The sequence below is a fragment of the Mercenaria mercenaria genome, chromosome 6, assembly GCF_021730395.1.
Source record: "Mercenaria mercenaria strain notata chromosome 6, MADL_Memer_1, whole genome shotgun sequence".
Lineage (NCBI taxonomy): Eukaryota > Metazoa > Mollusca > Bivalvia > Venerida > Veneridae > Mercenaria > Mercenaria mercenaria.
In genome coordinates this window covers 64035744-64054348 of record NC_069366.1, presented here as the reverse complement: position 1 = coordinate 64054348, position 18605 = coordinate 64035744, and the positions used below count along the sequence as shown (strand labels likewise).

Below are 18605 nucleotides of genomic sequence, written 5' to 3'. Positions count from 1 at the left end.
AATTTTGGTTGTTTCAATCCACAAAATTCAAACAAAATGAACAAAGACAGTTCCTAGCATATATTTTCTCTTAAAACTTTGATATCCATGAATATAAGCTCCCATTCTGGCCAAAACTAGTGTACAGTATGTATTTATACTCTATTCATATAGATAGGAACAAGAACAAGAGCTGTCCGTAAGACAGCGCGCTCGACTTTTCTCAGTGCTTGACTCTGAATTAGAGCTTTGCCAGTAAAAAAAAGGGGCATAATTCTGTCAAAATTCAAATCAGAGTTATGGGAATTGTGTCTCCTGGTGTAGATTTTGTTAGTAAATAACTAGTTTGAGTTTCAAGTCAAAAGCTTTAATAGTAACAGAGATATTTGACTTTTATCAAAAATTTTAACAAAAAAATCTAAGTTAAAAGGGGCATAATTCTGTCAAAATTCAAATCAGAGTTATAGGGATTGTTTCTCCTGGTGTAGAATTTGATAGTAAATAACTATTTCAAGTCAATAGCTTTGATAGTAACAGAGATATTTGACTTTATCAAAAACTTTAACCAACGGCGACGCCGACGCCGGGGCGAGTACAATAGCTCTACTTTTTCTTCGAAAAGTCGAGCTAAAAAACTCATCTTTACAAAAAACAAAAAAAACAATCTTAAACAGGAACTAGAAATGTGTCACAGACACGGATGCCCCCGCAACATGAGAAAGGTCACAGGCATAAGTTATTTATAGTAACAACTAAGGGAAGTTAATATTAAAAAAAAAAAAAAAACCAAGTCCACATAAAAATCCTCACCAGGTAGAGATAGGTTAAAATACTTCTCAAAATTGGATGTAACATGCATGTTGTACTACAGAAAAGTGGTCTTGTTTTTTCCCTACAACCAGTACTAAAAAAGTTACAATATAAGCTATTTATAGTAACAACAAAGGGAAGCAGTTCTAAACTAGGGACCTGGTTCTTGCGCATAACATTCTGTCTCATGAGGGTATACACTGAGGCAACTTACATCAAAATCCCTCCATGCATGAAAAAGAAATGCTCAAGACAAGGTCATTCTTGTATGTAACCTTTGGCCTCTAAGTGTGACCTTGACCTATGACCTAGGGACCTGGTTTTGCACATGACATATCATCTATCCATGCTTATTATTTGTGTCAAATTATTTTGAAATTGGACCCTGCATGTCAAAGTTATGGACCGGACACAAAGACAACATTATCAGTATATACATGTATGTAGAGAAAATTAGCTAAGTTCAACCAAGGACTGTGACCTTGACCTTTAAGCTAGGGTCCTGGTTTTGTGCGTGACACATCGTCTGTCCATGCTTATTATTTGTGTCAAATTAATTTGAAATCGAACCATGCATGTTCAAGTTATGGACCAGACACAAACAACACCCTTTCCTGAACACACAAACACACAAATGGACAAACACACAGACAGGGGTAACACTATTTGCCCTCCCCCCTATTTTATGGCGGGGGCATAAAAATCCATCTTTAACAGGAAAACCCCACTTTTAACAGGAAAAACCCACCTTTACAAGGAAATACCCACCTTTAGAATTGTCATGATCTCGTGGCCATCTAGACTCATCTGCTCTTGTTCCCTCTTCAAGTTTATCTGTTCTATTGCCTCCACAAAGTTTAACTGAGGGGCTTTTGTTCCCTTGCCCGATGCTGCGGCCTGATTATTGGCCTTAGCCTTTGTTTCAGCATTTTCCTCCAGGCTGCTTGCCGCAGAGTTATAGGAGCTGGAACTTCCACTGGACTGTCCTGAGTGTTTTCTCAACTTTGCAATGTCTCCTGTATAAAAAAAATTATTCTGTTAATCTGATTTCAGTTCAGTATGGTGGCTGATTTCTGCCATCTTGTTCTGGCATGTTGGCGCATTTGCAGGGCGCATGAACGCCAGGACGACAATTATACGCGCCAAGACGACAAACAAGGTGCTAAATTGGGAAGTTGTCGTCCTGGCGTGAACGCGCCAAAACGACAAATATGGATTTTGTCGTCTTGGCGCATATAATTGTCGTCCTGGCGTGTTGGCGTCTTGGCGCCCTGCCAACGCGCTAAGACAACAGAATGCCAACTTCCCAATTTAGCATGCTGGCGCCCCCGCCAGAACGACAAATGCCTTGTTTGTCGTCTTGGCGCGTATAATTGTCGTCCTGGCGCCCTGCAAACGCGTCAACACGCCAGAACGAGATGGCAGAAATCAGCCACCATAGTTCAGACAGTTATAGGTCTGAGCTTGTTCCTAGTATACTGTAAAAGCATGAAATTTCGTGGTTTTGGTCAAAAAGGCAATTTCATGGGGATATGAATTTGTGGATATTAACTTTTGAACATAAAATAAATGGGAATTTTACTTGTTTGTTAGAATTAAATTTCGTGGATTGACCCGCGATATCCATGAAAATTAGTCCCCAACAAATATTAATGATTTTACAGTATTAGTTTATACCAAAGAAATAAAAAAATTTCCACTTCACAATAGGTCTTTTAAATATTAGTTACAACAAACACAGGATTTACATTCTTTCTCTTCTAAATTTCCTCATACCTTCAAAGAAGCACTGTGCAGAAATATTCCATCAGGGGACATTCTGAATTAATAGAATTTCCTTCAGTGGACGAAAAGCCCTTTTTTAAATCATAAAGCAGATTGGGATTCTATCTTTTGACTTAATGACTAGAGGTCTTGTGCACTTTATCTTGAGCTACCTTAATTGTCAAGGAAGCCTGACGGTATAAGAGACTGGTATATGCCAAATAATGGAAATAAACATAATAGACAGGTGTTCTATTTTCAGGCCAATACACAGAAATGCAGGACAATGCAAGCATAATTTTAATAAAACGTTAATAGTACATTTTCATAATATTATATATACAGTCAGTCATTTACTTCACACACTGCAAACAATCACATGCTGAAATTATCTTTAATTAAACAAGAGGGTCATGATGACCCTGGATCGCTCACCTGAGAAATATGAGCTACATGTTTCAAATGTCAAACTGATGATTTTTAGAATTTTTTTGGAAGATTTTCCTATGTACAATCAAGTAACCCCTGGGACGGGGCCAATTTAACCCCGGGGGTCATGATTTGAGCAAATTTTGTAGATGTCTACTAGGCATTGTTACATATCAAATAATTATCTAAGATCTAGGCCTTCTGGTTTATTTTTAGCAAATTTATGAAGTTTTCCCTATGTACAATCAAGTAACCCCAGGGGCTGGGTAAATTTGACCCTGGGGGGTCAAGATTTGAACAAATTTTGTAGAGGTCCACTAGGCAATGCTACATGTCAAATACAGTCCCTGACTCGCGGATTTTTCTTTTTCCGCGTTACCACCAGCACAAATATTTACCCTGAGTGGAAAATCGCGATGATTTTTCACACTGAATTACTACTGAAGACTGTGATAAATTGCGATGATTTTGTAAGACCCAGCGATCTATTATAGATAAAATGTGCGCGGTGACCCGCGATGAAAAATCCCAGCGGGTCACGCTGAATTGCGATGGATCGAATCACCGTCAGTCACCGTGAAATCCAGGTAAGGTTTGCTAAGGCGCATATTTATACACTTAAATGATTTAACAAACTATTTGCATCCGCGTTTATTTCAAATATCTTAACAACTAATCAATGTATCTTTATAAAAATGCACTTTTATCAAATACATTTTTAATAATTTAAATGCAATGATATTTAAAATGATAATTTTACTTTAATCACGAAAACGTAAACTATAATAGGAAGTAAAATAAAGCGGCGCCGTTATTTCAAATCTAGTTTATTCCTTTAAATTAGTTTGCTACAATTATACTTGGTATATACATGTAAAATAGTATTTTATTTGTTTATTTTCATATATATATCAATAACGGTCTGCGATGTTAATTTTTTAGCTACAATTAAACAAAATCACACATTACGTACTGAAACAAGCTATTCAATAGTGTATCTAGACTTAACATTTAATGGATTCTTATGTATACTAGCTTAACCAATATATTATATCAGGCTAAATTTGAACACCAATTAAATCTCTAAACTTGTAATACATAATATTCAGTTTATAAAAATATATAGCGTGTGAGTCATTACTGTTTATATTTTTAAAAAACAAGAGCTGTCTCCATAGGATGACACATGCCCCCGATGGCACTTTGAATGAATAGTTATGGCCGATGTTAGAGTTTAGGACCTTTGACCTACGGAGCTGGGTCTTGCGCGCGACACGTCGTCTTACTGTGTCACACATTCATGTGTAGTTATTTTAAAATCCATGCATGAATGACAAAGATATGGACTGGACACGCCCATCAATGCACTATCATGAAAAATGACCTTTAACGTCTAAGTGTGACCTTGACCTTTGAGCTACGGACCTGGGTCTTGTGCATGACATGTTGTCTTACTGTGGTACACATTCATGCCAAGTTATTTGAAAATCCATCCATCGATGACAAAGATATGGACCGTACACGCCCATCAATGTACTATCCTTTAACGTCTAAGTGTGACCTTGACCTTTGAGCTACAGACCTGGGTCTGGCGCGCGACACGTCGTCTTACTGTGGTACACATTCATGCCAAGTTATTTGAAAATCCATCCATGGATGACAAAGATATGGACCGGACATGCCCATCAATGCACTATCCTTTAAAGTGTGACCTTGACCTTTGAGCTACGGACCTGGGTCTTGCGCGCGACACGTCGTCTTACTGTGGTACACATTCATGCCAAGTTATTTGAAAATCCATCCATCGATGACAAAGATATGGACCGGACACGAAAATTGCGGACAGACTGACAGACCGACAGACTGACAGACAGACCGACGGACCGACAGACGGTTTAAAAACTATATGCCTCCCTTCGGGGGCATAAAAAAAATTTCAAATGTTTAACAAATAATATAAGTAAAATGTGTATTTCGTACCACGTGTTTCATGTTTCTTAAAGCCCTGCTCCGTGGCTATTCAAATTCTATGTGTGTATGCAACCCATGATTACAATAAGTAACAGTTAACGGCCACGCGCCACACTTTAGCACGCAAAACCACAGGTATTTTATATAGTATTTTATATAAATAGACTCTATTTTGATAGGCATCACTGTTCATAGTCAGGATTTTCATGCTTTTTCTGTGACAATTTAAGGTTAAAAGGTAGGACTGGAACAGGTCTTTAAACGTGATCATATATTGGCAAAAGTTGTCAATTAACCCCTTATCTACTGACACCCGTTAAAACAACATTGAAATATCTCATCACTGCGAAGGGTAAAACACGTAGTCGGTCTAATAGTCGTACACTGACAAACTTGCAGAATTTATACTTACTTAAATAATATGATAATATTGCTGAATTAATCTATCAACCACGTATTCGGCTAAAAGGACAATATAACGCCTACATGTAGCTTACATGTTTTAAAAGGAGTACATGTACCTGGCATATAAAGAACTTCAGATTTTCTTGTGTATATTCTTGCAATTTTTTAATTCATTTTCTTATAAATTTGTTTATTATTTCAACAAGTACTTCTTTTTTTTACAACAAGAGGGTCAAGATGACCCTGGATCGCTCACCTGAGTAATATGAGCTAATCAAGTAACCCCTGGGGCTGGGTCAATTTGACCCTGGGGGGGTCAAGATTTGAACAAATTTTGTAGAGGTTCACTAGGCAATGCTACATGTCAAATATCTAAGCTCTAGGCCTTCTGGTTTATTTTTAGAAAATTTTGAAGATTTTTCTATTTACAATCAAGTAACCCCATGAGGCGGGGTCACTTTGACCCTGGGGATCATGATTTGAACAAATTTTGTAGAAGTCTACTAGGCAATGCTACACGTTAAATACCTAAGCTCTAGGCCTTCTGGTTTATTTTTAGGGGGCCACCCAAGGATCATTCCTGTGAAGTTTGGTGTAATTCTGCCCAGTGGTTTTCAAGAAGAAGATTTTTTTAGAAATTGTTGACGGACGACGGACGACGCACGACTGACAACGGACATCAAGTGGTCGCAATAGCTCACCTTGTCACTTGTGACAGGTGAGCTAAAAACAAAGGGTTTATACGCCAAATTTAAAGTTACCTTCTTAATTTTAACAAGAAAAAAATGCTAGGTATTTTTGTATTTTACATCCCTTTATTTCAAAACTTTCTTTATCTTCTAATTTTTTAAAGATTATTTCATCTCATGATAATTATGTACTACCTTAGAATTGAGTTAATAATTATTTTTTAATTGTGAAATGTAAATTTTGTAATAATTTTGGTTTGCTTTTGCCCAATTATTGTAAATTTAATTATTGTATTTTTACATGTATCTAGCGAAATGTCACATTACATTCACCGATTTAATTTTAAAAGCGCGTAGACTGTTCGTATTGCAGTTTAGAGCAGCTGCATACATATCATTAATCTAAGAGAGGTTCTTTGAAATATATGTGATTTACATTTCTTGTACAGGTGAAACTCAATAATCTGATTTTATGCTATTGTGTTTAATTTCAATAGCTATGCATGATTGTACGCTTATGATAAAAACATTTAACCATTTTTCTGTAAGTTTTTTATATAAATAAAAAAATCAGTTACACTGATATGACATTTTGTCATTATTTTATTATTATGATACTGAAAAATATCAAGTTTTCACTATATGCAGATATTTACTTTTTTACATTATACGGCCACATTGAAAAACAAATCTAACGTGTTATAAATGGTAAGACAAAGAATGCATTATTTAGTATAAAGACAGTTGATATCAAATCTTGTCAGCAGATAAATTTTATATTATGAAAATACGTATAACTGAAATAATCTATGCAAAATATGTTTGAAATTATTATTATTATTTAAGATGAGGAAAAGCCATTTACTTTTCATTTTCCCTCTAAATAATTAATGTTGAAATTCCTGTCAGTTTATATGCATTCTATACTGCATAATATTATTGTCATTCTCCTACCTGTAAATCGCGGCAATCCAACGCAAACCACCGGTACTTCACCGCGATATGTCTTCGCAATACACCGCAATCGATTTATTGCTTTTGGTCGCGGTCAAAGCTGTAAACGGGGATGCAGGGAAAAACGCGCATCCCCACAGCCCATAAAAGTGTCCGCGCTAGGGTCCAATCGCGAAGAAACACGGACTTGGAAAAATCCATGAGCCAGGGGCTGTATCTAAGCTCTAAGCCTTCTGGTTTATTTTTAGAAAATTTTGAAGATTTTTCTATGTACAATCAAGTAACCCCATGGGGCAGGGTCAATTTGACGCCGGGGGTCATGATTTGAACAAATTTTGTAGAGGTCCACTAGGTAATGCTACATGTCAAATATCTAAGCTCTAGGCCTTCTGGTTTATTTTTTTTAAAAATTTGAAGATTTTCCTATGTAAAATCAAGTGACCCCTGGGGCGGGGTAAATTTTGACCAAGGGGGTCATGATCTGAACAAATTTTGTAGAGCTCGATGCCTTCTGGTTTATTTTTAGAAAATTCTGAAGATTTTTCTATGTACATCAAGTAACCCCATGGGGCAGGGTCAATTTGACCCTGGGGGTCATGATTTGAACATATTTTGTAGAGGTCCACTAGGCAATACTACATGTTAAATATCTAAGCTCTAGGCCATCTGGTTTATTTTTAGAAATTTTTTGAAGATTTTCCTATGTAAAATCAAGTGACCCCTGGGGCGGGGTAAATTTTGACCCAGGGGGCCATGATTTGAAATTTTGTAGAGGTCCACTAGGTAATGCTACATGTCAAATATCTAAGCTCTAGGCCTTCTGGTTTATTTTTAGAAATTTTTTGAAGATTTTTCTATGTAAAATCAAGTGACCCCTGGGGCGGGGTCAATTTTGACCCTGGGGTCATGATTTGATCAATTTTAGTAGAGGTCTACTAGGCAATGCTACATGTCAAATATCTAAGCTCTAGTGCTTCTGGTTTTTGAGAAGAAGATTTTTTAAGATTTTCCTATGTAAAATCAAGTGACCCCTGGGGCGGGGTCAATTTTGACCCCGGGGTCATGATTTGAACAAATTTGGTAGAGGTTCACTAGGCAATGCTTCACACCAAATATCTAAGCTCTAGGCTTCTGGTTTTTGAGAAGAAGATTTTTAAAGTTTTTCCTTTCGATTGCCATGGCAACCGGAGTTCTGCAAGGAATTCAATTCTTTGAACAATTTTTGTAGAGCTTCACCCAAGGAACATTCCTGAGAAGTTTGGATGAAATTGGCTAAGCGGTTTATGAGGAGATGTCGTTTAAAGTAAAAGTTTACGGATGGACGACGGACACCAGACGGTGAGTGATCCTAATAGCTCACCCTGAGCCTTTGGCTCTGGTGAGCTAAAAAAGTGTTTCAAATGACTAAAAATGCTGTATTTACTGCAACAAAGAAGCATATTAATGCAAACAAAAATCCTCGAGTTTGTGTCTTTTTTCATAAATGATGTCTTTTTATGAAATATCTACTGATATCAATGCTCCTTTTCATTTTTCTCATCTGTATTTAAAAGGGATAGTGCTCACTTACAAACTATAACTATCATTCAATTTGGATGCAAAACAATCTTACTGAAAATTTATGGTCTACTTTGATTCCTGTAAGAATTGTTAAGCTGGTTGACTAAGTTGTGTCAACCAAGTTGTGTTCTAATACAAGCATTCCTGGCCCAAGACGCTGTCAGACCAATGTTTGCTTGTTCCCTGTTATAAGATGCAGGGCAAGCAGCATAAGAACCAGTAATTTGTATTGATGGATTTCATTGGCTAATTCGTTAAACACAGGCGGGCCATCAATTCTTGAACAGCAAAAGCAGGCACAGTGATTCAACAATTGAAATAAGCCATGGATGAAGTTGTATGCTTGCTAACTGTTTTGTACTACGGTACCAGTAAACTGAATATTGGACAAATTGCCTGAATATAAGCATATAATATACAGCAGGTTGAAGCCCTATGTGCTTTGACAGCCAGGGTGAAGAAGGGTTACATGTTCTAGCAACAGGATCCTAGAATAGCAAATACCAATACCTGCTTGGCAAGGTGGAACCAAAGGCATTAAATGACTCACTGAAAGAAAAGCACCTTACCGGTATATTTCATCCATTGATGAGAATAACATCATTTTCTACTTAACCTCAACTAGGATATGGACAAATATCAAAAGTTTGTTTCTCAGGGGGATACCCTGGATCAATTTTGGTATCCAGTACCAGACCAATACAACAAAGAAATATACCAGTCTTGTGAATTTTTATTCTATATATTGACTGAATGAAAGCGGTGTTGTTTCTAAATTTTGCATTACCACTGATAATGTTCCTTCACTTTCGTGAATTAATTTGTGACTCTAAAATGAAGTTGTACATTCATTCAGTAAATTGCTTCTGAACTTTATATATTTTTTTGTTTCAGCAGATGACATGGCAATACCAGTACTATAAGAAAGGGAAGAAACTGTGTGCTTTGAAATTTATCATTATGTGATTTACAGTTTATGATCAGGTTGCAATGATCTTTGATGACTGGATACCAGAGTCAAAAATTCTGACTGTCCATACCCTTGCCCCAAAATGAGGGTTGTCCCAGAAAATCGTAGACTTTTTTTATTACTTCGAAAATAAGCGACACATAAAATAATTATTTTACTCTACAGGACTATAGAGTTTAAAATTAAATATCTGTCATATTATTTGAGTACTTTTTAAATAATGGACAGCAGTCAGTGCTAGTCGGCGCATGCTCAACTTTCCCACTCCAACATTAAACAGCTTCATTTTAAATTAATGTAACTTAACCAATATACATCTCACAAGATTAAGATTTATATCATCATAAAGAGCAACATGTGGTATATAATTATGTCGCGTTTCAAGACTTTTACATCACTTATGTTAAAATATTGACGTAAATTTTAAAGTAATGGTCGCATGCCATTTCAGAAATGGTGACGTCAGATAAGTTTGCGGCGCAAAAAGTATTAAAGTTTTATGTTGCCCTCTCTTTGAATCACTTGCCTAACCTTCCTTAAAACAATTTTTGTCACGTAAAGACAAATGTCCTGCTAGCATTTGCCAAACTTCCCGAATTTTCCATTCCTCGTTTTACTAGTGAAGGGGTCATACCGAGATCTACGCAAAATTTTATTAATATTTTCTGTGCCGCCAATTTATCTGTTGTCGCAATTTCTGAAATGGTGTGCAATCATTACTTTCAAAATTACGTCATTGTTTTAATGTGAGTGATGTCAAAGACTTGAAATGCAAGATAAATACGCACCACACATTGCCATTAACGACAATGTAAATTTTAATCCTGTGAGATGTATACTGGGTAAGTTACATGAATTTAAAATAACATAGAATATATAACATACACATTTTTGTAGTGGGAAAGTTGAGCGTGCATCGATTAGCACTGATGACTGTCCATTATTTAAAAAATACTCAAATAATATGACAGATATTTAATTTTAAACTCTATAGTCCTGTAGAGTATACAATGAAATAACAACAGTTAAAATAATTATTTTATGCGTCGCTTATTTTCGAAATAATAAAAAAAGTCCACCAATTTCTGGGATATGGTTACCCTCGTATATCTTAAACTAATGAATTCAACACAAGAGTTCAAGTACTTGTTATAAACTTGTTTCTGGCCGAAGGACATAATCAAAGTTATAAACTCTAATCAGGCATGCAGCAGGATTTTTCTCATTGTTAAAAAAGAAAACAAAGTGAGAAAGCTAGGGCTCTACAATATCAATTTATAATAACACATATTCATCAGTAACATATGTGTAAAACATATTGTATATAACAAGAGGGTCATGATGACCCTATATCACTCACCTGTTAAACTTGGCATTGGAATTATCAAGCTAAACATTCTGATCAAGTTTCTGAAGATAGACTCAGTTTCAAACTTGGCCCTAGGAACAATCAAGATAAACATTCTTACCAAGTTTCATGAAGATAGAGTAAAAAATATGGCCTCTAAAGTGTTAACAAGCTTTTCCTTTGAGTTTCAACTGGCCTAGGAATCATCAAGATAAACATTCTGATCAAGTTTCACGAAGATAGGGTCATAAATGTGGCCTCAACAGTATTAACAAGCTTTTCTTATGATTTGACCAGTTTACCTAGTTTCTGACCCCATATGACCCAATTCTGAACATGGCATAGGAATCATCAAGAAAAAAATTCTGGTTAAGTTTCAAGAAGATAGAGTCATAAATGTGGCCTCTAGGTTTAACAAGCTTTTCCTTTGATTTGACCTAGTGACCTAGTTTTTGACCCCATATGACCCAGTTGTGATTTTGGCCTAGAGATCATCAAGATAAACATTCTGTGCAAGTTTGTATCAAATCAAAGCATAAATGAAAACTCTAAATGGCTGGAAAGGCCAAAATAGAAAATTTTGCCACTTTCAGGGGCAGTAACTCTAGATCCCATGATGGAATCTCGCCGGTTTTCAAAAGGAACCAAGATCTTATTGTGATTAAAGTTGTGTGTAAGTGTGGTTAAAATCAAATGTAAAATGTGACTTGTATTGTGTTCACAAGGTAAAAATTAACCATTTGGCTCTTTAAGGGGTCAGTTAGGGGCCATAACTCCGGTATCTATGATTGGATCTGACAGATTCATCATGGAATCCAAGATCTATTGTTGTTAAGACGTCTTGCAAGTTTGTATCAAATACAACCATAAATGAAGTCTCTATATGGCTGCAAAAGCCAAAATAGCAAATCTTGGCCTTTTACAGGGCCATAACTCTGGAACCCATGATGGGATCTGGACAGTTTTCGAAAGGAACTGAGATATTAAGCCAGTATAAGTTGTGTGCAAGCTTTATTAAAATCAATTGCAAAATGTGGTCTCTATCGTGTTCACAAACCAAATTCAGCAAATTATGGCCATTTTAGGGCACATAACTCTGAAACTCATGGTAGGATCTGGCCAGTTTTCAAAAGGAACCGAGATATTATGTGTGCAAGTTTGATTAAAATTAATTGCAAAATGTGGTCTCGATCATGTTCACAAGAAATTGTGGATGGACGCCATATGATTGACAACGTACGAAGGGTGATCACAAAAGCTCACCAGACCTTGTCACTATGTGACAGGTAAGCTAATAATTTGATGTAAATAGAATAAAATTTAAATGCACATTAGACACAGAATATTTTAATTTGATAGAAATTGCTGCTTGAGGGACAGATCTTGGCTTAAAACCAGTATAAAGTAAAACTGACAATTTACAGTGAAAAATATATTACTTGACATTTAACCATTTTACTTTAAAAAAAAAAAATTATCTTTCTTCATTCATCCCATGAAAAATGACCAGAAGTAACAACATGTTACATGATTACAGACTTGAAGTCAGGCACTGTGAGACTACAAACATTATTGTAAATCACTTACTGTTGGGGGGATTTAGGTTCTTCTCAGCCAGTTGTGGGTTCCCCTGCTCAGGTTCTTTTGGAGAAGTTTTGTCAACAATGATCCATTCTTGAATAACTTCCTGTTTCAAAGGTTCTATATCATATTTCGTTCCCTTAGGTACGCCTATAATATTACCCGCATGCGCTCCTGCTGCCCCTTCCTGCATCCCTGCACCTGTGGCTGCGGGTACAATACCTCCGGGAGACTTGTTCATTTTTTCAAACCTCTCACGAGCAGCTTTCTTTTCAAGAAAAACCTGAAAACCAAGAATTTACTGTAAAATCATTTAATTTCGCTGTCAAAAACATTTCATGGTTTAGTCAGTACAGAATCTGATAAAAAATCATGAATTTAACATTTTGAAGAAAAAAATTATTGACAATATTGCTTGTTCACTGGGATTTAAATATCACGGATTGACTCAAACACTAAATCCATAACAAGAGGGCCATGAAGGCCCTGTATCGCTCACCAGACCTATTGACCTAAAGATCATCAAGATTAACATTCTGACCAAGTTTCATTAAGATTTGGTCATGAATGTGGCCTCTAAAGTGTTAACTAGCTTTTCCTTTGATTTGACCTGGTGACCTAGTTTTTGACCCCACATGACCCAGATTCAATTGTGACCTAAAGATCATCAAGATTAACATTCTAACCAAGTTTCATGAAGATACAGTCATAAATGTGGCTTCTAGAGTGTTATCAAGCTTTTCCTTTAGTTTATACATAATTTATTTTAGGTCGATTGTGAAGGAAGTTCTACAACTTATATTAATCACTCTCGACACCTCATTCCTGATGGAATCCATCGCCACGAGGGTATGAGAGAAGAGGCCAGTTTCCCTTTTAATGCTGAGCACCAAGCAAGGGAGCTACTGGTATCATTTTTCACGTCTTTGGTATGACGCCGCCGGGGATCGAACCCACGACCTCCCGCACTCAAAGCGGACGCTCTACCACTAGGCTATCGAGGCGAGCTTTTCCTTTGATTTGATCTAGTGACCTAGTTTTTGATCCCACCTGACCCAGATTTGGACTTGACCTATAGATCATCAAGATTAACGTTCTGACCAAGTTTCATGAAGATACAGTCATAAATGTGTCCTCTACAGTGTTAACAAGCTTTTCCTTTGATTTGACCTTGTGATCTAGTTTTTGACCCCAGATGACCCAATATCAAACTCATCCAAGATTTTATTGAGGATAACATTCTGACCAAGTTTCATTAAGATTTGGCCAAAATTGTGACCTCTAGAGTGCTAACAGTCAAATTGTTGCCGACGGACGACTGACGACAGACACAGGGCGATCAATAGAGCACTTCATGCTCAGGTGAGCTAAAAAAAATTAAAAAATAAACAAGAGGGCCATGAAGGCCCTGTATCGCTCACCTGACCTATTGACCTAAAGATCATCAAGATAGTTTCATTAAGATATGGTCATAAATGTGGCCTCTAAAGTGTTAACTAAGTTTTCCTTTGATTTGACCCTGTCGCCTAGTTTTTGACCCCACATGACCAAGATTCGAACTTGACCTAAAGATCATCAAGATTAACATTCTGACTAAGTTTCATGAAGATATATTCATAAATGTGGACTCTAGCGTGTTAACAAGCTTTTCTTTGATTTGACCTGGTGACCTAGTTTTTGATCCCACCTGACCCAAATTTGAATATGACCTACAGATCATCAAGATTAACATTCTGACCAAGTTTCATTAAGAAACGGTCATCAATGTGGCCTCTAGAGTGTTAACTAGCTTTTCCTTTGATTTGACCTGGTGACCTAGTTTTTGATCCTACATGACCCTGATTCAAACAGGGCTTTGAGATCATCATGATAACATTCTGACTAAGATTCATGAAGATACAGTCATAAATGTGGCCTCTATGGTGTTAAAAAGCTTTTCCTTTGATTTGACCTGGTGACCTAGTTTTTGACCCCAGATGACCCAATATCCAATTCGTCCAAGATTTTATTCACGGTAACATTCTGACCAAGTTTCATTAAGATTGGACCAAAATTGTGACCTCTAGAGTGTTAACAAGCTTTTCCTTTGATCTGATCTGGTGACCTAGTTTTTAACCCCAGATGACCAAATATCGAACTCGTCCAAGATTTTATTGAGGGTAAAATTCTGACCAAGTTTCATTAAGATTGGGTCAAAATTGTGACCTTTAGAGTGTTAACAAGCTTTTCCTTTGATTTGACAAAGTGACCTAGGTTTTGACCCCAGATGACCCAATATCGAACTAATCCATTTTATTAAGGGTAACATTCTGACTAAGTTTCATTAAGATTGGGCCAAAATTGTGACCTCTAGAGTGTTAACAAGCTTTTCCTTTGATTTGACCTGGTGACCTAGTGTCTGACCCCAGATGACCCAATATCGAACTCATCCAAGATTTTAACGAGGGTAACATTCTGACCAAATTTCATTAAGATTAGGCCAAAATTGTGACCTCTAGAGTGTTAACAGTCAAATTGTTGAGGACGGACGACTGACGATGGAAAACGGACACAGGGCGATCACAAAGGCTCACCTTGAGCACTTCGTGCTCAGGTGAGCTAAAAATTAGTTCCCCATGAAAGTTAATGATTTCACAGTATTAAAGAGACTAACTTACACATTTTAGAAGAAAATAATTTCTCTTAAAAATCCATAACAAGAGGGTCACGATGACCCTGGATCCCTTATCTGAGTAATATGAGGTACATCTTTCAAATGTCGAACTGATGATTTTTAGAAATTTTTTGGAAGATTTTCCGATGTACAATCAAGTAACCCCTGGGGCGGGGCCAATTTTACCCCGGGGGTCATGATTTTACAAAATTTGTAGAAGTCTACTAGGCAATGTTACATATCAAATATCTAAGATCTCGATTTTTAGCAAATTTATGAAGATTTCCCTATGTACAATCAAGTAACCCCTGGGGCTGGGTCAATTTGACCTTGGGGGGGGGGTCAAGATTTGAACAAATTTTGAAGAAATCCACTAGGCAAAGCTACATGTCAAATATCTAAGCTCTAGGCCTTCTGGTTTATTTTTAGAAAATTTTTCTATGTACAATCAAGTAAGCCCATGGGGCGGGGTGAATTTGACCCCCGGGGTCATGATTTGAACAAATTTTGTAGAAGTCTACTAGGCAATGCTACATGTCAAATATCTAAGCTCTAGGCCTTCTGGTTTATTTTTAGAATTTTTTTGAAGATTTTCCTATGTAAAATCAAGTGACCCCTGGGTCGGGGTCAATTTTGACCCCAGGGGTCATGATTTGAACAAATTTTGTAGAGGTCCAATAGGCAATGCTACATGTTAAATATCTAAGCTCTCGGCCTTCTGGTTTATTTTGAGATTTTTTTTTAAGATTTTCCTATGTCAAATCAAATGACCCCTGGGGCAGGGTCAATTTTGACCCCGGGGGTCATGATTTGAACAAATTTTGTAGAGGTCCACTAGGCAATGCTACATGTCAAATATCTAAGCTCTAGGCCTTCTGGTTTATTTTTTTTAAAAATTTGAAGATTTTCCTATAGAAATCTATGTAAAATCAAGTGACACCTGGGGCGGGGTCAATTTTGACACCGGGGTCATGATTTGAACAACTTTAGTAGAGGCCCATTAGGCAATGCTACATGTCAAATATCTAAGCTCTAGGGCTTCTGGTTTTTGAGAAGAAGATTTTTTAAGATTTTCTTACGTAAAATCATATTAGCCCCAGGGCGGGGTCAATTTTGATCCCGGGGTCATGATTTGAACAAATTTGGTAGAGGTCCACTAGGGAATGCTTCACACCAAATATCTAAGCACTAGAGCTTCTGGTTTTTGAGAAGAAGAATTTTAAAGTTTTTCCTTTCGGTTACCATGGCAACCAGAGTTCTGCATGGAATTCAATTCTTTGAACACTTTTTGTAGAGCTTCACCCAAGGAACATTCCTGTGAAATTTGGATGAAAATGGCCTAGCGGTTTATGTGGAGATGTCGTTTAAAGTTAAAGTTTACGGACGGACAACAGACGCTGGACAGTGAACGATCACAATAGCTCACCCTGAGTCTTTGGCTCAGGTGAGCTAAAAAGTGAGTACCGTATTTACCCTAAGTCTTGGGACAGCATAAAATAATTATTTTTTTCACTGTCCCAAGACTTATTTCCCGAAAAATAATTATTTTGAAAAGTGTCCCAAAAATATGGACACAATTCTCGGTCATCGGGTAACATCCCCCACCCATCCGTGTTGAAAGCGAAAAAAATAAACGTTTTACGATTATCCGTAATTATTCTGTTGATAAACAAAGTAATTGGCCTTGTTTTCATCATCAATTAACACCCCTCAAAGAGCTAAAAGTGTGTCGGTATCATGACATTAGAAGTGGAGATCAAAGCGGTATAGTTTCCCCGAGATTTTCATGGCATTACGTCATGTTTTTGCGCCAAGTTGTACATCACTAATTGATCGTACCGCCTCAGTTCTGTAAAGAGCTGAGAAGTAGATCTAGTGTTGTGAAAATCAATGAAAAAAACTTCTTTTTAATTTGTTAAAGTGAATGTGCAATATCCCGTATAAACTGACAGGTAAACGTGTCAAACTATAATAGTGGATATCTTACCTCTGCGACCTATTTGCCCTCAAGGAAATTTCAAAACGGTTTGAGAAGAATATCTTATTATAAAGTGTCGTGTCAAAAAATACATGTACATGCACAAAGATGCATTCAAAACTTATTAAAAAAAACGCAACAACATCATTGTTTTTGTTTCTTTAAAGGTCCAATACTAAGGAAAGTGAACATTTCAATTTCTTTTAAAAGCACAGAAACTATTTCATTTTATTGGAAAATGAAAGTTGGTATGTAGAAATTCGAAATAAATCCCAGTATATGTACAATTATTTTGCTATGAAGTATGAAGAAAGTTAAAAAGACCTGGGGGGTCATTCTGTCGATTCATTGAAATTTCAACATAATACACATACATTTCTTTGAGTTCCAAAGACCTTCTGTAAATTTTGACCTGCCAATCTTCATTATTTAGTGTCTTGCAGAAATCTATGCACTGGCTATGAAAAAAATTGCCAACTCACTTTCCCTTAGTAATGGACCTTTAAACCGCATCCCGATTTTCTATTTACGTTCACGAGGTCACGTAACAGAAATCTGTTTGCCAAAAATCGTTTTACTTCATATTTTTAAATTGCTGCCGCTTTTTCATTATTTAAGATTTTTCTATTCTGTTTTTTGCACTTTGTGGTCAAAAGTCTGAATTTTATGCCTATAGTTTGCATCATTTGTTTACTTTTAGAAAGAAATAAGTATTTAGGATCGCGCTCTTGGAAATTTTGCATGTAATTTTATGAAAATTCGACCGTTTTTATAGAATTTTGCCTACATTTCTGTCGATACCTTTTTAAAATCGTTATAGAATTCAAATTATATTACTTCTCAATCTACGTTGAAAATCTGAAGCGATAAAATCAAAAAATGAATGTGTGACGCGCGTTTTTTGTATACGTGTCAATAAACAAAAGTAACGGCGTTGTCAGTTAGACATTACGATAGGTCCAAGTGCTCGTGGAATGGAAAATTACCGGCATTGCGTTTTGATAGCTGTACGATTCGCGGGTAAATTCCAGTCAGTGGTAAATAAAAATAACTAACTAACGGAAAACGGACTTCCTGGCTGCAGTAAAAAAAAAATATACAACACTTAACTGGTATGGTAAAAAAACACTTTACTGTCAAAAGAATATCCAGTAAAAACACGACACGAAAATGTTAAAAAAATAATCTTTGGTTCTTATAATTATTTGACATTTTGATCGATACAAAAACCATACAATGTATAATAACAGTATTTGACTTACATCATGAATCAGTAACAACCATAGTCCCAACACTTAGGGACGAAAAATATGCTGAGAAAATACATGTCCGAAAAATTAGGGACAAGAAAAATAATTATTTTTCCAGATTTTAAGGGTGTCCCAAGATTTAGGGTGTCCCAAGACTTAGGGTAAATACGGTACTCTGAAAGTGACTGGAGGAACAAACTTATTAACGTAAGATTTTTGAAGCAAGATATTCTTAAAGATAACTAAAAATATTTTGCAGAAGGC

General features: G+C 36.4%; 1 protein-coding gene across 2 annotated transcripts in view; it reads right to left on the bottom strand.

The window, feature by feature from the left end:
- The window catches only part of LOC123548578 (uncharacterized), an 80579-nt gene that overhangs the window by 34818 nt on the left and 27156 nt on the right, over nt 1–18605 (bottom strand). The window contains exons 10-12 of one of the 2 annotated variants that reach the window (XM_053546139.1): nt 12467–12743; nt 9072–9110; nt 1558–1805 (exon numbers count right to left, since the gene is read on the bottom strand). In XM_053546139.1, coding sequence (XP_053402114.1) covers nt 1558–1805; nt 9072–9110; nt 12467–12743 — 564 coding nt within the window. The remainder of the gene's footprint in view (nt 1–1557; nt 1806–9071; nt 9111–12466; nt 12744–18605) is intronic. The other variant, XM_053546140.1, reaches the window with a different exon arrangement.